A 23,325-nucleotide genomic window follows, 5' to 3' on the forward strand; every position below is an offset into this window, starting at 1 on the left:
GTTTGTTGTAGTTTTGGTTTTGTTTTTTGTTTGTTTGTTTTTTTTAAAATTACATTTATTGGAAAGTTTTTTTTAATTGCGTAATTTGTAATTTTTTTTTGTTTTTTTTTATTATTACATTAAATGAAATTTTATTTCTTAGGAAAAAGAGACACATAAAATAAGCTTAGTCTTCTTTCTGTTCCCTTTCATTCAAGGAAAGAGATTTGTTGTAATTATATTGACCTTTTTTTTTTTCTTTTAATGAATGAAATAAAGAATAAAGAAGAAGAAAAGAAAAATCTGTTTTTAAAGTATTGATTCTTTTCCTCGCAGAAGAAAACATTCACCAGAGAGTTAAACAGAAACGTCGGGGTCTCCTCTTACTCAGACACAAACCTGGAACGTGATGCTGACGTTGATCCGAGGAAATAAAAGCGTCTGATTCTGCGGTTCATGTCTCACCTGTACTGGGCCTGGAAGAGTTCCTGCACAAAGCTGTGCCGGCTGCGAGGGTTCTGGGCGCTGGCTGGACTGGGATGTGAGGGATTCTCAGAGGAACCGGGACCCTGCAGGTGAAGAAGCAAAGACGAGCAGGAAGTTAGTAAATCAGAGCTGGAACTGGATAGGGTTGTCCCGATCAGGATTTTTTAGCTCCTAATCCGATCCGGATCACTTGAGTATAAGTATCTGCCGATCACGATTTTCCCCGATCCGATCACTTTTTTTGGCTCCCGATTTATTATTTATTATGAATTTAAAAAAAAACGAAATTATCCCAAGTTTCTTTTATTGTCCATTAGAGAACAACATGGACATATATTTCAAAAAAGCTTATCAGCACTGGTGCCACAAAATGTAAAAACATGAAATTGTAAAATAAAACAAAAAGTGCAGAATAGTGCAATAACAAAAATAAATACATTTAACTTCAAACAGGTAGTTGAATGACATCCTGTCAAACTCACAAACACAAAAAAATGTAAATACTTTTTGGCTTAACCTTAGTGCATGAATGAATGGCATGAAATGAATAGCAGCAGCTTAATGCAACATGAACATATATAAAATTTCACAATTCAAACATGTAAACCATGTTAGTTTCGCTTATTTCGTCACTTCCGGCTGGAAGTGACGCCGGCCGCCGGCCGGAAGTGACGTTAAATTCAGATTCAGATTCAGATTCAGAGAAACTTTATTCATCCCCGAGGGGCAATTCAGGACAACTAAACAGCAATACAAGTACAGTAAATCCGCTCAGCTGCCGGCCGGTCGACCACAACGAGCAGCGAACCGATGCAACAATATATAACACGATTTAATATATATTAAAAACATTAATAACTAGATATGTCCCGATAATTTTTTGGCTGATACCGATGTTTTGAAAATGCCGTGATCGGGACCGATCGATCGGGACAACACTAGAACTGGAAGAGATTTGAAAAACTAAAATATCGGTTTTAGCTTCATCTGAAGGAACCTTTTTAGGAAGAGTGATCCAGCCCACGTGGTTTCCCGCCTCTACTGTCGGCACATGACAGCCACAGTAAGTTTAGACTCCTGCCAGGGTCGTACAGCACCACGTTACACTTCAACAACTACTAATAAAAGGTGAAATTAGCCAGAACGGTCCAAATCAAAGCTGCAGCAGAAGATTATTGGGTGGAGAGGAGACGACGCTCTAAATCCCACATTCAAAAACCATTAACACAAGTGTTAATGTCAGGGCCGCCCCTCCGTAAACGCAGAACACCCGGTGTACGTATGGGCCTCATCTTCCAACGGGGGGCACATTTTGCGCGAGAGGACGTATTTGCTCGGCAACACATATGCGTAATGGATGCGCATACGCGCTACCATAAAGAGGAGGGGAGAAAAGAGATCTGAATGGTATGATAATCTGGCCGTGCAATGATTGGCGGCACCTGAAATCTGACCAATCAGAAGGGTGTGTGTGCAGGCTCTTGCAGAGATTTCAACTTTTCATCCAAAAGACATCACAAATAAGGAGCAAACGAGAGAAGAAAAAAGGAAAAACACGAGGAAACTTGTGCTTCACTTGGAGGTGGGTCTGTTGTTGAAATAAAACTTTGTAGCACAAACACCTAAACTGTCACTCATTAGATACGAATCTGTCCTCAGTCTCTACTAGTCTAGACTGGAGAATTATGTTTTTCCAGCAGCCCTGATTAACATTTATTAAACGCCTTGTTAACGCCCTCTGCATTCACCTCTGTTGAAAAAGAGTGGTCACATGACCAGTTGGTCGTATAAAGGCGACAAGCTTTAGCCAATATATAATAAATTGGCTAGTTTTATATCAATTTATATTGTTAAGAAGTTTGACTATTTTTAATGAGATAAATATGCATCTGTAAAAGGCACACATGCGTCTTTAGCTCTGATTTCCGACCTACTAGACCTGCTTTCAGTTTTTTGTGGGGGATTGAGGTGATGGAGGGAACTTTCTTTTGGTGAGTAATTGATCGCTACTTGTGACTTGTTTATTTCAGTTTTAAGTTTTTTATTTAATATTTATTTACTTATTATTTCAGGTTGATTTGTTTTTTATTTCATTTGACTCATACAGTCAAACTACTTTATCTACCGTACATTTGTCATTATTGACGGGTTGTCAAGTTAAATAGCATGTTATTATAAGGTCATTTTGTAGCAATGATACATTAGGGATGGGGAGCGGTTTGAGGGTGGGGGGGCCCTCCAAATAACATCTCGCTTAGGGCCCCAATTTAGTCAGGGGCGGCCCTGGTTAATGTTGTAACGTCTAAAACAACACAGTGTTTTATTTTCACTGGTCCAGGAAGAGGGGCAAAAAATAAAAATGTAGCGCGAGGAGTCCGAGAATCAGCAACGTTCAACCTTCAGACGATGGACAAACGTGGAGGAGGCAGGGCCGGTAGGAAATGATGACTAGGCTGCATCTCAGATCAGAGGGGGTGCACATGCCTGGCACCTTATTCAACACTAAATTATGCATTTTCCCATAATTTCAAGCGGATTGATACTAGCAAAACAAGAATATTTAAAGTGTATTTCAAATGCTTTATTGCAGCAATATTGCTGCGGAACAAAGAAAATGCTACATTTAGTCTGGGCTACCTCACCCATCAGACAATCTAGCAACAGATGTTTCTTACCCTGAAAATATAGAAATTCAAACTAATTTTATCTATACAGCTCAAAACCATCACTAAACATGACAGTCATTTCAAGTGAAATGATACCAATCAAACAATAACAATAACAAAAGTGTCTTTCAAGTGCATTTTTGCAGCAATATCGCTACTGAACGAAGGAAATGCTACATTTAGTCTGGGCTACCTTCCTCATCAGACAATCTAGCAACAGAAAATAAAACATAGAAAAATAAATAACAAAAATTTAAATAACCATAAATATAAACTTGCTTGCGTGGTTGTGCTTGAACCACTTCCGAATATCCATCGTTACTTTGTGTTAACGGAGGAGCAGAGAGCAGTGTTTTGCTGTTGCAGGAAACTGCTGGACGCAGATGAGTGACGGACACTGGCTGGTTTATGGTTCCGCGTTGCACCAACGCAGAGCTTACGGCGTAGGATACGCGGGGATGCGAACGTACGGTGTGCGTCGCCGCGTACCCTACGCCGTCGATTTAACGCAGAACCATAAATCAGGCATAACATGCGCGCATTTGTCAGTTTTCTTTTCGTCTTTTCAACTGAGCATGCAAACACATAAACTGAGGGTGCAATGCATGCTGATGCACCCTCGTAGAACCGGGCCTGGGAGGAGGAGAGAGTCTCAGGCTCAAAGCCAGCACATCCTGGCTGAGGTTACCTGGAGATGTCTGCGTTTCCACGGACACGGACATCAGAGACAAGCTCCTCGTCTCTCACGTGAATATAATCATTGTACATTCTGCAAATACTTTCAAATCTGACAGCAATTACCTCACACATCTCATAGTGAGATGTGGCCAACTGTCTCTGTCTCTGTGTCCTCCTTTCATTCCCTCTCTTCTTTGGAAGACAAAAGGAGAAAACTCCTCAGACCCTCGGAGACGGACTGGGTTACAAACGTTGCCATGGAAACCCTGGCCTCATTCCCGCTAATGAACGTGGGGGAATTGGAGAATATGTTCCATTAGTCACAGCGACCGGTACTTGGGGTTTTGGGTATTGAAGTGTAAAATATAGATATATTAAGTCTTTTATAGCATTTTGAATGTTCTGGTGTGCGTCGTACAAAGTCAAGTCAAGGTTCCGGCTTGCATTTCTTCTTCTTTTTCTTCTTCTTATGAGGGTTTCGGAGAACATCTTATTGTATATAAGCAGGAGGCCCGTTTGGCCTTCTGGTTCTGTCAGCGTGTTCAGCGTAGCGGTGGACCTGAGGGCCGCAGGGACTGTTGATATTTGTTAAAAAAGGCTAAAAAGATGCAATTTGTTAGTCTTTCTTTTCAATTAATGTCATTTTATCTCCATTAGAGTACTATTTCAGTTTTATCTAAACTTTTTTTATTTATTTAATTATTATATGGTATGGGTCTCTGGAAAGCGTCTAGAGACAACTCTGTTGTATTAGACGCTATATAAATAAAATTGAATTGAAAATTAAATTGAATTATTTATTCATGTATTTATTTTATTCTAATGGTTATTAATATTTTACATTTCATATTATATAATTTTCTTATCATTTTATGGTAGATTTCGTTTAGGGGTTTGGGCCCTGTTTAATCTTTTTAAATAGTACAATTTTTAAACATGTAAAGCAGTTTGTGCTACATATATACAGGACTGTCTCAGAAATTTGAATATTGTGATTTTCTGTAATGCAATTATAAAAACAAAAATGTCATACATTCTGGATTCATTACAAATCAACTGAAATATTGCAAGCCTTTTATTATTTTAATATTGCTGATTATGGTTTACAGTTTAAGATTAAGATTCCCAGAATATTCTATTTTTTTTAGATAGGATATTTGAGTTTTCTTAAGCTGTAAGCCATGATCAGCAATATTAAAATAATAAAAGGCTTGCAATATTTCAGTTGATTTGTAATGAATCCAGAATGTATGACATTTTTGCATTACAGAAAATAAAGGACTTTATCACAATATTCTCATTTTCTGAGACAGTCCTGTATGGTTGTTTGGAAGGAAGTTGTTTTTAAACAGGGCTTTACCGCCTGCTTCCTACAGGCCTTATAATTAAAATTTTTTGAGACAATCCTGTATACGAGCAAAACCTCTTGGATGAGCAGTTTTCAGGTTCCATGGGAGAAGATGCAGGTACGACTCCCACAGGCCATGGCAAAAAGACGAGAGAATAATGATTGTTGTGAGGGCAAAGTGAGAACGCTGCCCCGACCCCAGCAGAGTCTCAGCTACTTCTGCTGATAAGACTGCAGACGGCGAGCAATTAGGCCGTGGTTATTATTCCCCCCTCGCACGGCTCAGAACGAGAGTGGGACATGTTAACGGAGACGATGTCAGTGGCAGAGCCAGACAGCCTTGGAAGAGGCAGTGAAAACAGTGGTGGAGATGCTGCCATCACAAAGAGGGGGGGGGTCTGAGCCGGATAGCTGCAGACTCTGGCAACACAGAGCGCTAGCAGAAGGAGAAACAGCAGAATCCTTGGAGACAATAAGACAGACGATGACAACTGTCTTCACAATCAGCAGGAGCTCAAGCTGGAAGGAATCTGAGTGAAACGTGAGCTTTAAATGTGTTTTTTAATTGGACGAAGCTTCGAGGCAAAAAAGGAAATTCTTTCATCATATTTTGTAATCGAATTACTCGAGGTATTCGAGTAACTGTTCTAGCTCTAGTCCAGTCCAGTCTCGTCTGAGGGGGGAGGCTCTCAAAACCTTTTGTAATCTGGCTCTTTAAATATAAATTACTACCATTATTTAGTTAGTAAGTTATTTACAGGACTGTCTCAGAAAATTAGAATATTGTGATAAAGTTCTTTATTTTCTGTAATGCAATTAAAAAAAACAAAATGTCATACATTCTGGATTCATTACAAATTAACTGAAATATTGCAAGCCTTTTATTATTTTAATATTGCTGATTATGGATTACGTTTTAAGATTAAGATTCCCAGAATATTATTATAATATTATAATTTTTTGAGATAGGATATTTGAGTTTTCTTAAAGGGAACCCTGGCTATTAAGACATGTAGGTCTTAAAAGATAAATGTTGGTATCAATTATATAAATGTGATATAAAAAACCTTTTTGATATCTTCGTTTTTATAAAATTTGAAAATATAATTTAACTCGTAGGTCGCCATTGTTGTTTACACCGCAATGCACTCTGGGTAGTGACGTCACACGGTTGCACCTGCTGGCCCCCGTCCACTGTTGTGACTGTTCAACCAGATAATCCAGACGCTAAACATGTCATCTGTTCAGCCGTTTCAATTTGAACCCGAGCGCAGGGTCGAGGAGGAGGACAACATTGAAAACCCATCTCAAAACGAGCCAAATGAAGACCAAGAAAGACGGGATGAGGCGAGAGTTGGACAAAATCAATGGTGTCTGTGCAGCAACTGCGTCTCGATGCCAACGGAGGAGGAGAGCGTTTGCTGTCAAGAGCTGTGTTTTTGTCAGCAGCTGTTCACGGTAAACTATTGTGTGATAAAACGTATTCCAATATCAATAATTTTGGAGATTATTAGCATCCACCGCTGCCCCTTTATAAATCATTAGGACAGTGGCGCCGCCAGGATTCAATTTCATAATAGGCACAGAAACAGTCCGTCCACTGCTCTATACGACTAATTTCAGAGTCTCACTCGGCCTGAATATTACACTATCCATTAGGTAGAGGATAGGTTGGTTGGCTATTCAGAGTTCAATAAGTATTTCAAAGATATTTTTTCCTCAAACAAAACTTTGCAGTGACAAATTGGATAAAGTGCGCACGGCGCACTACACATGGTGACATTATTATGCGCACCAGAAACACAGATGCAAACATAAACATTAAGGTGTCAGCGCATCAGAAACACAGATGAAAACACAGCTAAACATTAAAGGTGACGGCGCACCCAGAAACAGATGAAAACACAGCTAAACAGGTGACGGAGCACCAGAAACACAGATCAAAACACAGCTAAACATTAAAGGTGACGGCGCACCAGAAACACAGATGAAAACACAGCTAAACATTAAAGGTGACGGCGCACCCAGACACAGATGAAAACACAGCTAAACAGGTGACGGAGCACCAGAAACACAGATCAAAACACAGCTAAACATTAAAGGTGACGGCGCACCCAGAAACAGATGAAAACACAGCTAAACAGGTGACAGCGCACCAGAAACACAGATCAAAACACAGCTAAACATTAAGGTGACGGCGCACCTACAAAAAAGTAAAAAAAAAAAATACAGCACCATAAAGCATGAACTAAAAAAACATCATAAAAGCACCATAAAACTCAAATATGCTAACCGACCACACGTTTCAACTAGCAGATAGCCGATGCTACAATAAAAATCCCAGCCAGATGTGGCTCCACCAAAATGATCAGAATAGTCATTAAATTAAATAATGGCGTTCTTGCCTATTTGAAGCTGTCTGCGCCTCCCGTTTCGTCAAACTCTCGGGCCAGTCGCCTCTTGTCTGTCATCAAACGGTGGACCCAGCACGTACCAAAAATTAATCCTTCAAAAAAATTGTACGCACAGTGTGTACAGGATTCCGGCTGGCGGCGCCGCTGCATTATATACAGTGTAATGCACTGATAAGATGCGCACGACTTTGATCATTTTTGCAGATCTCCCGTGCATCACAGCACACGACAACTTTGATCCAGTTTGCCTGAACCGAGACGTCTTATGGGCTCCCTCGTCAGCCTCCACGGCCGGGAGAGTGCTGCTCATCTATGTTTAAGATACCTGTCCCAGTTAAACTAACGCGGCTTATCTTCCCAGAGCCACCGAACTACGTCATCGCCCCCAGAATGCATTGCGCAGGTAAAACATCAAAATATGTGATAAACATCGTAGATTTTTAAAGCAATTAGATTATTTTATGTGTTTCTAACAACATATTTTAGTATAAGAGAACAATTGTGGCTAATTAGGGACTACAAGTCTTAATAACCAGGGTTCCTTTTAAGCTGTAAGCCATGATCAGCAATATTAAAATAATAAAAGGCTTGCAATATTTCAGTTGATTTGTAATGAATCCAGAATGTATGACATTTTTGTTTTCTGTAATTGCATTAGAGAAAATCACAATATTCTAATTTTCTGAGACAGTCCTGTATATATCACCTTTCACAGACCAGGGAATGTCACAAGGTGCTCCGAAGAATAAACATAACATAATAAATGTAAAAATACAATAAAAACGAGAAGATACCGATAAAAAAAACCTTCTAGAGTAAAAATACATAACATCAACATGGTAGTTCATATTTAAAAACTTTCTGAAGGTATCTTCCACCAAGATGTCTGTGGAGATAGAATTTACCTCACCCACCACACCACAGGTAATCATGCTTGGTAAAAGGAATATTTTTTCTATCAAAATAATTTATTTTTGTAGAAATATATGTAATTGTTGTAATAATCTGTACTTTTACTTACTACATTTGTCTATTTTAGGAAATATGAGAAAGTTATGTAAAGATTATACTATCCAGATGCATTCAGGTGACCGTTTTAAATTAAATACAGTTCATATTCAAATAGACCTGCCCGAGCCCCCTTTAGTGTTTCTTGGTAAATATGCTTTTCTGTTCTTTAGAATCCGCCTTTTTCCATCTTTAAACATAGAGCTGACGTGTTTGGCCACCAAGTTCCCGAGTACGTCCTCCTGTAAAAACTTTGCAGCTTCTCAACATCCATTTCTCCGTTTAGTCGAGCCGCGTCTCCTTCCGTCTTCGCTGTTGTTGCTCTAAAGCTGACAGATGGTGCGATGGGCCTGATGCGCCGCGACCTTGGCGTCCAGCTCGAATGTCTGCGAGTGTTTTCTTCAGCTCTTTGTCCTCCATCTGCACCATCCGTCTCACGGCCTCGTCCTGGGAGGCTGGATTCAGCACCGTGGACCACATTCGTCTTTACTATATTTGCAGCTGTTGCTGCTTTGAACGTGGTTTTGTTGCCTTTGACGCGCCGATCCGTCGTCTTCTTTCATTAGCTCCTCAGACAACTCTCTGCTTTGCTTTCTCCGCTGTTTCTCTGGTCACGAGTAACTACAAAGACGGCAAACTAGGGCTGTTTGATTAATCGATTTTAAATCGTAATCGCGATTATGTAATTAGAACGATGTTAAAACGTGAAAATCGTAAAATCGATTTTTCACTTTTTTTTTTTTTTTTTTTTTTACCTTGTCTGCACACATATTAATGATTGATACCATATTAATGATTGATGGAAATACCTCTCAATACCTGCGACAAGTGCCCCATCGGAGAGGCTCTTTAGTGTAAGAGGGGGCGTTGTAACCATGGTGATATACTAACATGCCACCGGGCATCCCTCAAGCCAGATGCCGTAGACCGGCTCGTGTTCCTTGCAAAAAACTTGCAAATGTGAATAGCAAATGTAATGACTGACATTACACACCTCTACCTCCTTCATGGGTTGCATTATTATTTAGCATGCAAAGACCCAGTTTAGTTTAATTAGATTATTTATTTAATTGGAAATATAATATTGTATGTTTGCAAGTGCTGATTTGCTGATTTTTTTTTTCAGAGATAAAACTTTATATTTTATTATATTTTTTTAAACTTTTTTTCAACTTATTTTACAGAGTTTTGCACTTTATTCATTCATTTTTGGTTTAATAAGAGCAAAGTTTGCACTTAAAGCCCAATGGGGCAAATGTTCAATAAAAAAACAGCATATTTGAAATTATTTCTTTACCTTTTGTCAATTCACAAAATAATCGTAATCGTAATCGAAAATCGGATTTTGAGAGAAAAAAATCGAGATTTTATTTTTGGGCAAAATCGAACAGCCCTACGGTAAACTACAGTGACGGATTGGTTGGTTTTATTCCAGTTTGAATTGGTTGAATGGCTGATAAATAAAGAAAAAAAAAAAACGAAATGTAAAAAATACGGAAAATACCGGTGATATTAATTATGTTTAACAATAAATCTGAAAGCGTGACTATAATGTGATTAATGATCATTTTAACTGCACTAACGGATCATCCCAGACCAATTCAGGATGCAGACTTCCGTAAATGTGTCTCAAAGATCTGAAAACGTGACCAAGTTGTATGGGGGTATTATTGTTCCAATATTATTTGTGTGTGCGTATCTCAATCTGTGTGTGCGTAAAAAGATTTGTGTGTCCGTATTCACATTTGTGTGTGCGTAAAAAGATTTGTGTGTCTGTATTCATATTTATGTGTGCGCAAAAATCAGCCGGGAGCTCTCGATTGGCTGTCTTTGCACACGTGGATTTTGACACACTTCTGCCGCGGCAAATCTGTAAAAAGATCTGTGTGTAAAACGATTTGTGCGTCCGTAACTTTTCCTTTGCCCTGAGCTCGGACTCACAGGCTCACGCCAGGCTACAGCAATGCAGCCTTCACACCACTAGTCGGCGCGTAGCTCTCAGTCAGTACGTTTACCTGCAGCAGTTCCATCGGGGTTTTGATCATATTAGACATTGTTTGGACTTTTAAACTGCATGCAACACCTGAACCCCATCTACTTCGGACCGATGTCGGACACTTAGTAATCGGGTTGCATATGGAGTAAGATAACTCCCAAAAAGATGTGTCCATGTTATAACTATTCGTATTCGTAATGATAAACATTTGTATGTAAATAAAAAAGTTGTACCCAAAATTCTGCTGTCACGCACATGAGTCTGATAAATTATTAGGGTTAGGATTGTTTTTATATGAGTAAGAAATTAGGTAAGAAATTGACCTTTTACGTCTCATTTATTCATTCACACACGCACTAATATACTTGGGAAACAGTTAGGCACCAAATATAATATATTTATTTTCTCAGATGGCAAAAAAAAGAACTTTATTGATCCCACATAGGAGTAATTCATGTTATATCAGCTATAGAGAACAAGGTAGCGCCGAAAAACAATATATAGCCTATCCCCCCTCACAAAAATAAGAAAAATATATTTTCTCATCAACAAAGCATATTTTACATAAACATATTTAAAAATTAGTAACATTTCTTTAGATTTTTTCAGTTCTTTTATTGTCTGAAAAATGGTTCAAATGTGTTATTTTGTTATTTGAAAAAATTTAAATTTGTTTTGTTGTTGAGAAAATATGTTTCTCTATTCTTATTTTTGTGAGGGGGGATAGACTATTGTTTTTTTTTCAGCACTACTACTATAGCTGATATAACATGAATTACTCCTATGTGGGATCAATAAAGTTCTTATTTTTGCCATCTGAGAAAATAAATAAATAAAATAAATACAAAATAAAAAATAAATAAAAATATTATATTTGGTGCCTAACTGTTTCCCAAGTATATTAGTGCGTGTGTGAATGAATAAATGAGACGTAAAAGGTAAATTTCTTACCTAATTTCTTACTCATATAAAAACAATCCTAACCCTAATAATTTATCAGACTCATGTGCGTGACAGCAGAATTTTGGGTACAACTTTTTTATTTACATACAAATGTTTATCATTACAAATACGAATAGTTATAACATGGACACATCTTTTTGGGAGTTATCTTACTCCATATGCAACCCGATTACTAAGTGTCCGACATAGGTCCGAAGTAGATGGGGTTCAGGTGTTGCATGCAGTTTAAAAGTCCAAACAATGTCTAATATGATCAAAACCCCGATGGAACTGCTGCAGGTAAACGTACTGACTGAGAGCTACGCGCCGACTAGTGGTGTGAAGGCTGCATTGCTGTAGCCTGGCGTGAGCCTGTGAGTCCGAGCTCAGGGCAAAGGAAAAGTTACGGACGCACAAATCGTTTTACACACAGATCTTTTTACAGATTTGCCGCGGCAGAACTGTGTCAAAATCCACGTGTACAAAGACAGCCAATCGAGAGCTACCGGCTGATTTTTGCGCACACATAAATATGAATACAGACACACAAATCTTTTTACGCACACACAAATGTGAATACGGACACACAAATCTTTTTACACACACACAAATCTGAATACAGACACACGAATCTTTTTACGCACACACAGATTGAGATACGCACACACAGATAATATTGGAACAATAATACCCACATAAAGTTGCAGATCGTTTCAGAAATAGATGAGGAGATATTACGTTTCTAAGACTTATTAGACATCAACAACGCTGTAATATTACACACTTTTTTTGTAGAAGAAGACGGAGACGGTACTGAGACACCTGCAACCCGACAATATTTTCTGCCAGAACATAAATGCTTGGTCTCCAGCTGCGATTACAAGAAAATACGAATATTCAGAAGCACTGAGCTGTTCAATTATCCCACTGGGCATTAAAAACAACAATAAAAAACAGCCTGAATAGCCACCAATCTTGGCAACATTATAATACCTCCTTCGCTGGCTTTTACTGCCGAGTTTGAAGACACGATAACCACTAAAAATAAGCTCAAATAAAAACATCAAATAAAAGAAATGGAGTGACTTGCTTTAATAAAATAAGTTACAAACATGGCAGGTTAACCAGGTGCATGTTTCACAAACTCATAAGGTTCAGTAGTGGCTATTTGTCCTCCAGGTGAATTATTAAAAAACTCAAAAGTATCAAACTATAATAAACTGAATCAAATCAAACGGCCACTGAGACACCTAGGGAGTGAATTTAGGCAGGATAAACAGAGTTTATTGTCCAGAAAAAAGTTTCTTGAGGTTTATACAAAGAACAATGGCTCTCTTGCCCTGGTAAAAAACCATCTGCCCTCCCAGGTGCTTCCCTCACCTGTTTCTGCCAACCCGTATATGTAATCTCACCCGGTGCTCCAGCTACCCAGTACCTTCAAAATAAAAGCATGCTTAAGTACCAAAATAAACGTAATCAATAAAGCGTCTGTATTGACGTCACTTTCCCACTGGACCAGCCCCCTTACTCGCCCTTAGTGGCCAAAACAGCTGTAACTAGTGGAAAAGACGTGATAACAGCCGATTATCGGCTTAAATTAAAGGCAGTTGGACTTGACAGTGACCCGTACAGTTACCCCAAGAACCAGTGGTCCATGGACTAGGCCTCTGTTGAAAAAAATCGATTTCCCAATTCTAAATCGATTCTCATATTAATTCCTAAAAATCGATTCATATGTCTAAAGATCGATTTTCTTTTATTTTTTTTATTTATTTATTTTTTATTTATTTATGTATTTTTTTTCATCATTACATTACAACTTTTGGTTATTTTTTTGTTTATCCCCAAAAAAGGAATGTTTTGTTGGACACGAGAATAACTGGTGCCATGTTTTTGCCTTTAAATATGTTTAAAGGTATGAAAACATTAAAGTGTTCAGTTATAATTGCATAAATTGTCTATATTTCATGACTTTATATACTGTCTTGGGGTTACATTTGCAAAAAATGCTAAAAACCAAATTCTCAAAAATTAAAAACCAAAATAGACCGAAAAAGGAACAAATAAAAACGGAATGTGGGAAAAAAAATAAAACCGATTTAATCCGTCTCTGTTTGCTGCCCTGGATCTGTTTGTTAATTCTGACCCACATGATGTTTCTGAAAGCAGTTCTATCAGCATTCTGGGAGCTGATTGGTCCTTACAGCATCATTAGCTGCAATACTTGCTGTTGAATCTCAATATAATACTAGTAGTAATATTTTGCATAACTACAGTCATATAATTCATGCAACAGCTCAAAAAACTGTTTTAATAACACCAACCCAAATCAATATCGGAATCAAATCTTGATAATCGATTCTGAATCTTAAAAATCGGAATCGAATCGATTCTTGACATTTGAATTGATCCCCAGCCCTACCATGGACATTAATATTTGGCCACGAATCCAGTTCCTGATATTTATACGTACTTAATTTCTACACCGGGGAAATACACGAAGCAAAGCTTGAAGGCTTACAAAAGTCTTGATGTTTGGTCCGACTTCAAGGCAGGATTTGTTGGTGAAATTAAAGTGATGAGGACACCGAACTTTATGATTTGACGGTTTAACTTTAGCTACCCAAAAATCCAACATTACCTGATACAAAATGGGAAACGCAAATCCACGTTTCGGTGCCTGGAATCCAGTTGTTTCTGTGAATTGCAGCGATCCATTTCTCTCTCTTAAGCTTATTTTTCGGCAGTCTGTAAAACGATAACTCAGATTTCTTGCTAAATCTATGAATACAGTCGATCGCACAACAGCTCTTTTCCATTTTAGATGTTTTCCAGTTGCTCAAACTGAAAGTTTACGCTGCCACTCAGTCTTTCTGCCACTCAGTCTTTCTGACACTCAGTGGCCGTAACCCGCTGTGAAGTCTGTGACATCATGCGCATTCCCTCTACTAAATATCATAAGAAAACTAAAGGTGTGTTCCCAAAACTAAACCACAAAAACTAGCTACATAATAAATGATTAAATAATGCAAAAGTGACAAATAGCTCCAACAGGTTCCTCGGCTACAGGGTCAGTACTGAGGTGATCCTGAAGAACTGGACATCGTTAAACACTGCTGGTAGAACAAAATATTAGTGATCGATTCTTGTAGTAGCAGGAGTGTGACAAATGTGAACAAAACCTTCAGCCATAGCAAGTTAACCGCCACAACCGTCAGAGTTATTGTAGAGAAACTGCGTGATGTTTGTTTGGCACAACAGGGACTCTGAGATCTCTTCTTCCTCCCTCGGAGTTCGCCCCCCTTGAGTCTTCGTTGCGGCTGTAGTTCGGTTCTACGTGATCGGTGAGACGTTTTTAGTGGTGCAGCCACGGCAAACCTCTGTACAGAAGTACAGTTTCCCCCTCCGGAGAGCTTCACACTGCAATCCCTACATGAAAACACGTGCTGGTGTCGAAGCCCTGCTGCTTCCCCATCGCAGGCAGTCAAGTGCAATGTTTCTGAGGCACCATGAGGAGCGACTCTGACTCAACTGTGGTTGCAGTTTCAAGCAGATAAAAGAGGAATCGGAAATCATTTGAACGGTGGGAATAAGAGGGATCTGGGACTGTGTGGATGGACAAGTTGCTGCTGCTTAAAAAAATAAATAAATAACATGTTTGGCCTGCAGGTAAAGACAACAAATAGTAAGCAAATGGGTGTACAATTCAGCCAAAAAGAAAAAAAAAGTATTCTCTGTGAGAATGTTTATAATAATAAACAGTGAGGGAAATAAAGCGAGGAAATTAAATCATATATTGACATATTGATGTGGATTCTGAGTTTTAATATTATTCAGACATCCAGCACAAAAAATGAGATTCAACCAGAAAAACAACACCTTCGATATAAAAAGATATTAAAAAAAAGAAGTTTGAACAAAAAGAGGAATGAAACTAATTTGGAAAATATTAAATACTTATAACAAGTCTGAAAGCGTGATTATAATGTAATTAATGATGATTTTATCTGCACTAACGGATCATCCCAGACCAATTCAGGATGCAGACTTCCGTAAATGTGTCTCACAGATCCTCTCAGAAATAGATCAGGAAATATGAAGTTATAGTTTCTTAGACATCAATTGTGCTGTAATATTATACACTTTCTCTCCCGTAGCAGAGTAGAAGAAGTAGGAGACGGTCCTGAGAGACCGGCGACCCAACAATATTTTCTACAAGAACATAAATGTTTGGTTTCCACCTGCGATATAAAATGATATTAAAAAAAAAAAAAGAAGTTTGAACAAAAAGGAGATTGCAAAACATAAATGTTTATGAAGTTATGAAATCTCTTGGGATGTTAAACTATAGTATTATATTGTAATATATAATAGTATGGTGATATAATTTGGTTATATGTTATAATATTTTATACAGATTATGTTATATTAGGATATTACTATATTTATTATGCTATATTTATATGATATCATGCTACACCACTCTATATGATAATTATTTATTTGTTCACTCTCAAATCAATATTCTCAATTTATGTACCTATTTTCATCACCTTATTTACACTCAAACATGGCACGCACGCACACACACACACACACACACACACACACACACACACACACACACACACACACACACACACACACTGATGCTGTCTTTTGTCATCGTTTGCACTGTATGTTAATAAATAAAATTAAAAAAAAAAAGGAGATTAAAACTCATTTGGAAAATACAAATGTATTAAACCATTTAATATATATAAACAATGCATACAACACAGCTTTTTCTGAACTTTATCAGCTGTCGTCTTCCAGCCAAACTGATCTCCAGAGCCGTCATTGTCCAAGTGTCCTTGGGCGGGAAAGTGTGTTTATGTGGGTGTAAAATCCTGCTGTGAGAGGACTAAATAAAATAAAATGTACAACTGAAGCTCTGCAGCAGGAGTGTGTTTGAAGTGGACGGGTAAGTAAGAAACATAATGTAAAGCTCTTAGTAGACCACGTAAATGCCAGACCATTTACCATTATCACTCTTTGATGAAGTGAAGAAAACTTCACTGAAAGAATTTATCACATTAAAAGTAAAAAAAAAAAAACACCCTACAAGCAAAGTTTAAGATACCGAACATATGGACACCAATCATGGGTAAAAAAAAATCTGACATTATGGGGGGAAAATTATTCTAGCTTAGACTGATTAGGGCTAGGTAGTTTAATTGAGTTATAAAATATACTGCTATTAATTTTCCATTCCCACTCAATCATGTGCAGGATGACAGGGGTTCACTGGAGCCTATTCCAGCTAGGAATGGGCGATATTTTACCGTTCACGATAAACCGTCAAAAAAATTCCCCACGGTAAGAATTTGTATCTCACGATAAAAACGATAAATTAAATTAAATCCACGCACAACGTATGTGAAGGAAGGAAGGAAGGGAGGAAGGGAGGAAGGAAGGAAGGAAGGAAGGAAGGAAGGAAGGAAGGAAGGAAGGAAGGAAGGAAGGAAGGAAGGAAGGAAGGAAGGAAGGAAGGAAGGAAGGAAGGGAGAAAACAAGGAAAGAAGGAAGGAAGGGAGAAAAGAGGAAGGGAGAAAACAAGGAAAGGAGAAAGGAAGGGAGAAAAGAGGAAGGGAAGAAAGAAGGAGAGAGCAGGAGGAAAGAAGGAAGGAAAAAAAGAAGGAAGGAAGGAAGGAAGGAAGGAAGGAAGGAAGGAAGGAAGGAAGGAAGGAAGGAAGGAAGGAAAGGGGAGAAGGAAGGGAGAAAACAAGGAAAGGAGGAAGGAAGGAGAGCAGGAGGAAGGAAGGAAGGAAGGAAGAAAGAAAGAAAGAAAGAAAGAAAGAAAGAAAGAAAGAAAGAAAGAAAGAAAGAAAGAAAGAAAGAAAGAAAGAAAGAAAGAAAGAAAGAAAGAAAGAAAGAAAGAAAGAAAGAAAGAAAGAAAGAAAGAAAGAAAGAAAGAAAGAAAGAAAGAAAGAAAGATAAATTCCCGTTGATACGTTTTTGTGTAACAAACATGGCGGATCTGAGAGCGAGATAGATTTATAGTTACAAAGGTGGAGTTGAATTGGTATTTTTTTTATCGTCATTTTTATCGTTATCGGGATAAATGCCAGAAATTATCGTGATACATTTTTTAGTCCATACCGCCCCTCCCTAATTCCAGCACACTAAAAGGTAGAAATGCAGGAGTACCACCCTGGAAAGGTGGCCAGCCCATCGCAGGGCCACATATAGACAGTCAACCACACTTACAACACTCAGGGTCAATTTGGAAACATAAATCAACCTGACGTACAGGATTTTGGACTGCAGGAGGAAGCCGGAGTACCCGGAGAAAACCCACGTAGGAACAAGCAAACTCCACCAGAAGGCCCAGAAGTGGAACTAGGATCCTTCTTGCTGTAACATTACAATGCTAACCACTAAACCAGCATGCTGTCAAAACATATTAATGTAAAGTATATAATACCAGTATCCAAGCATATCGTTATATTGATATCACGATATGTAAACATATCATGATCATGATTGATATATGAATTTAATGTTTACATATCGTCATCAACATGTTGTGAAAACAGCATGACAATACATTTACATACAATATGTTTACATATCGTGATATCAATATGACGATACGCAAATATATTGTCATATTGATTTTATGATACGTTTACATATTGTCCCAATACAATTTTGGGAAGGAAGGTCAAATTCAAAGAAAAAAAAAAAGACGCATCGCCAAGTTAGAGTTTTGAAATAACAATTACAAGCTCTAAAAATAACATGTTATGATCTAAGACAGAGTTAGGAATAATGAGTCTCAAACGAGGGAACAATTGCAGTTTCTAGCTCTCGTAGATGTCTGAGACATAACGTTGTAAAGAGAGATGACCGGGTTGGAAGTCCAATGTCGTCGTCTGCTGACAGCAGGGACAGGAGACCAGGAGCGCTAGAAAATTACTTTCTAAAAGCAATCAAATTACTTTCTAAAAGCAATCAAATATGACTTCACACGAAACTGAAAATCTTAACAGTCTTTAGCTGTTTTGTTTTAAGCGGAGAGGGTGTGGCTTTTAGAAAAAGCCGACTTTCTTATGGTAAAAAGGTGGCCACAGATCTGGTAAAAACCAGATTCCTCAAGCAGTGGATGAAATCTGAGGACGTGAACACGATTACAACCACGATTTATAGGAGTCGTGTTGATCAGAAAGTCTCTTTTTTTTAGCAATGAAAAGACAAAAACAGAAACCCAACAGTCAGCAACTGTGTCCACTATGACTTAGCTGTTAAAGCTAAATAAATCCGTTGCCATATAAAAAAGTACCATCTGATTGTCTACATTTTTAAAACCAAACAAAAAAGGGAGTGTCAGATTTGTAATAGTTCTTCTTTGGGTTTGGGGAGCGAAACCTAAAAATGGCGCCCAGCTAAGGACAGACACCGACTCGGTTATCTTCCAAACCACATTTGTGGTCAGCTGCTGACTCGAGAGGATTAACTCATTCACCTTTGCAGCCAGCTGCAGCTCCGAGTCATCCTGAGCATCCCGGGACTTCTGCTCACGTACAATTCACATGCATGTGCACCAGCATGCAGGCATTTCTTTAAAAAATTAGGTTGCCGTCACCTTTACTCCCGTTAGGCTCGTAGGAACATTTTAAATGCATTTGTGTCTGGTTGTTGGGAGTTTGGAATAAAGTCAATTTCTATTATCCAGTATGTTTTAAAAGTGTGATACAAATTAAAGTTTGATTGATTAATAATATCTTGCATGAAATAACCCCTTTATTTTAAATGTTTTTCTTTGTGTGAAAAGAAGTTGACTGGTAACAGTTTCACCAACATCTTCTGCATTCAGACAGGTAAGTTAAAATCATTTTAATCTTTTAGTCACAAAGCAAAAAGGGATTAAATTTCTGTGGCAAGTGTGACGGCAGACAATGGGAAAAAAACTAAAAAAGAAACTATTGTCCAGCGAGGAGTCAATCTGGCTCCAGTAAACCCCATTTTGGTCATTAAACGCGTCATATCTGGAGCCCTGAGAAGTCGTACTGATGGAACAACCACCAAACCTTTAGGAAAACGTACATATTCCCTAAAAAAACCGGTGCTGCAAAACGACCGTGGACCCCATCACTGGCAGAATTTAGTGAAAAGAGCTGTAAAGATCCTTCTGTCCAGCCCTGAACTCTATACTTATACCAGATGGTAAATATTTCAAAATTTAACTGATCAGCTAACATGGATCATTTCTAGATGATCGGTTCTGTTACAGTAGGTCGGCTATTGTCAGTACCAAGTAGTCGGATAAAGATTTGGAGGATATCCAAAGAACCAAAGACAGAAATACACCCTGGCTGAATTTTAATGTCACACAGCTTTTCCCTTTGCCCAAAATTCGCTGAGGTCAGAGGTCATGCTGGTGGTGAGACCAAGGGTCAACCGCTGGTTTTCCAAACTGAGGTCAAACACAGAACGAAGGAGAAGCTCGGATCCACCAAATGACCATCAGAAGCTCCAGAACCGAGTCAGTTTCCACTGACCTCCGTGTTAAAATGCTCACCATTACAGATGAAACGGTTTTGATCTCCATGGCAACTATACAAGGGTAAATTGGAATGGTTCCACTTTGTAGAGAAGACGATGCAGTCCCCGACTTCATCATCTTCTCTGAAGGCGTCCTCGACCGCATCCACGTTTTTCTCTTTAAGGAGTACTCGTGGCGCTTTTACACTCGTACCTACTCGGCTCGACTCATATCAGCTCGACTACTACAACTTGGCCTGGTTTCTTTTCCACTACAATCCAGCACCTGGAGCAGAAGTAGGAGGTTGGAGCGAAGCTGCTGTGACGTATTTGATTGTGTGATCTAAACGAAGAAGACAACCACACTAAAGATGTAGAACCTGGAGGAGATGATAGATGTGCTGCTGGATCTGTGACTCGATATCAAGTTAAAGAATGAGAGTGAGAGAAGCTTCAAGTGGCGACGCTTTTAAATTTTTTTTAGTTTGTCTCGGCGCTGCTGAAAAGTCAGCTGGGAGCCACGAGCAGCTATGAAGAGACAGAGCTCCTGGTAAATCTGGTCGTTCCTTATCTCCGTCTAGATCCATTTTTAATTCTCTCCTCAGGCACCAGGTTTATGAACATCTGCACCTCAGAGTTGGATCACCAAACAGACTTTTGCTGCCATTGCCTGTCGAATAAAATGAACAAGAAGCCATGAGTCGCTCTTTCTCTGATGTCACATCCTGACTCAGACGTCTGACTCCAACCCCCGACCAATCGGTGGCCTGTAGTGTGATGATGTCAGATACAGCCGACTCAGCCGCTTAGAACCTCGGCAGAGTAGTTACAGAAAAGTATCTACTCGCCACGTTAGACCCCTGGTGGGAAAGAACCAAACCTAGTCGAGGCGAGTGGAGTCGGGCTGAGTAGGTACTAGTGGAAAAGCGCCACATGACAACTATACATGGTACATTGGAATAGTTCCTCATTGTACAGAAGATGATGCGGTCCCCGACTTCGTCATCTTCTCCGAAGGCGTGCTCGACCGCATCCACGTTTTTCTTTCTTAGGAGTACATATCAGTTTGTGTTGGTGTTTCCTGCAGCTCATCCCGTTCAGCCTCCCTCGCAGCAGAGAGGAGCTCGCCAAGCGTGGCCAACGTTCAGCAGACACCAAACCGCCCAGCATCTCTGGTGATTTGTGATTTTTCTGTGCGGGAAATTGGCCGGCTGCTGCGTGCGGGGTACCGCTCGCAAAAGTAGAAATGGCATTTGAAGAGCATTGCATTGAAGGGATGATGTAATACTTGGAGGGCCGTTGTGGACGTGGCAGCTTGCTGTGAATTTAAAATTTAGTTGAAGCAAAGATCCCAATCAAGAACGAGGTTGTTGTAAAATGTGAGGACTTTAATAACGGGTTTGTGTGTGTGGATGCAGCCGCCGTCTTTTAACTTCCACGCGTGTGATGTTTGCGCTCAGAAAGCTGCGACGCTCCAGGGAACGTCTCGGCGGAGCTGGGAAAGCTGCACTTGAAGCTCCTGGAAGCAGCTTGACGTTTTCAGCCTCCTGCAGGAAGACATGACGTCTCCCACCGAGCTGGTGAATCAGGCCGGGAGATTTCAGGCGTACTCTTCTTCGAAAAAGTGCGGTACATAAATCACAGCCGGAAGAAAGATGAAAAAGTTCAGCATCATTCGGTTCTAAGGCTTTATCTTAATAAGTGTATCTGCTCCTAAAGAAGTCTTAATAGTCGGTAAGCGACCCAGACTGGACACCATTAATTGAGCAAAACACTGAAAATGAATAATATTCCATAAATCTGATCAAAGTGTAAAATATCTTTTACCAAAATAGCCTAAATTAGGTCTAATATTCAAATATTTGGTCTTTTTTCCCCTTGAATTCTCAAGTTTAACTCGTTAAACCCTACAGGGGGGCAAATATTAGAGCATGACCCTGAGATTAGGCCGGGCGTAAAATTAAGGGAGCACAAAACCAGAATAGTTTTGGTCTTAAAAAAGGGTTCAGGTCACTGTTATTTCACTTATGCCAAAGATGGAAAGAAGATACCAGAAGATTTTTACCCCTTTACAAACTAAATGCATCTGGAGGGGGACAAATTGCGTAACTTCTATTCTTCTATATCTATTAGATATCAGTAAGATTATCAGACTTTACCGCTGCATTTAAATAAGAGAAGGAACAGTAAGAAGGCTTTAGTTTGGTGGAAGTGGAGTCTCAGACAGAGGAGGTGAAGTTTGGACCCGGACAGAGGAGGGGAAGTATGGACCCGGACAGAGGAGGTGAAGTTTGGACCCGGAGAGAGGAGGGGAAGTTTGGACCCGGAGAGAGGAGGTGAAGTATGGACCCGGACAGAGGAGAGGAAGTATGGACCCGGAGAGAGAGAGGAGGGGAAGTTTGGACCCGGACAGAGGAGAGGAAGTATGGACCCGGAGAGAGAGAGGAGGGGAAGTATGGACCCGGACAGAGGAGGTGAAGTTTGGACCCGGACAGAGGAGGTGAAGTTTGGACCCGGACAGAGGAGGTGAAGTTTGGACCCGGACAGAGGAGGGGAAGTATGGACCCGGACAGAGGAGGGGAAGTTTGGACCCGGACAGAGGAGGTGAAGTTTGGACCCGGACAGAGGAGGGGAAGTTTGGACCCGGACAGAGGAGGGGAAGTTTGGACCCGGACAGAGGAGGGGAAGTATGGACCCGGAGAGAGAGAGGAGGTGAAGTTTGGACCCGGACAGAGGAGGTGAAGTTTGGACCCGGACAGAGGAGGGGAAGTTTGGACCCGGACAGAGGAGGTGAAGTATGGACCCGGAGAGAGGAGGTGAAGTTTGGACCCGGACAGAGGAGGTGAAGTATGGACCCGGAGAGAGAGAGGAGGTGAAGTTTGGACCCGGACAGAGGAGGTGAAGTTTGGACCCGGACAGAGGAGGGGAAGTTTGGACCCGGACAGAGGAGGGGAAGTTTGGACCCGGACAGAGGAGGTGAAGTATGGACCCGGAGAGAGGAGGTGAAGTTTGGACCCGGACAGAGGAGGTGAAGTATGGACCCGGAGAGAGAGAGGAGGTGAAGTTTGGACCCGGACAGAGGAGGTGAAGTTTGGACCCGGACAGAGGAGGGGAAGTTTGGACCCGGACAGAGGAGGTGAAGTTTGGACCCGGACAGAGGAGGTGAAGTATGGACCCGGAGAGAGGAGGTGAAGTTTGGACCCGGACAGAGGAGGGGAAGTTTGGACCCGGACAGAGGAGGTGAAGTATGGACCCGGAGAGAGGAGGTGAAGTTTGGACCCG

General features: G+C 39.9%; 1 protein-coding gene across 1 annotated transcript in view; it reads right to left on the minus strand.

Annotated features, from left to right (window-relative positions):
• The window catches only part of usp43a (ubiquitin specific peptidase 43a), a 305,451-nt gene that overhangs the window by 221,471 nt on the left and 60,655 nt on the right, over positions 1–23,325 (minus strand). The window contains exon 4 of the mRNA XM_061733346.1: positions 445–548. Within this exon, the coding sequence (XP_061589330.1) occupies positions 445–548 (104 nt within the window). The remainder of the gene's footprint in view (positions 1–444; positions 549–23,325) is intronic.

Source organism: Cololabis saira, chromosome 1 (assembly GCF_033807715.1).
Source record: "Cololabis saira isolate AMF1-May2022 chromosome 1, fColSai1.1, whole genome shotgun sequence".
Classification (NCBI taxonomy): Eukaryota; Metazoa; Chordata; class Actinopteri; order Beloniformes; family Belonidae; genus Cololabis; species Cololabis saira.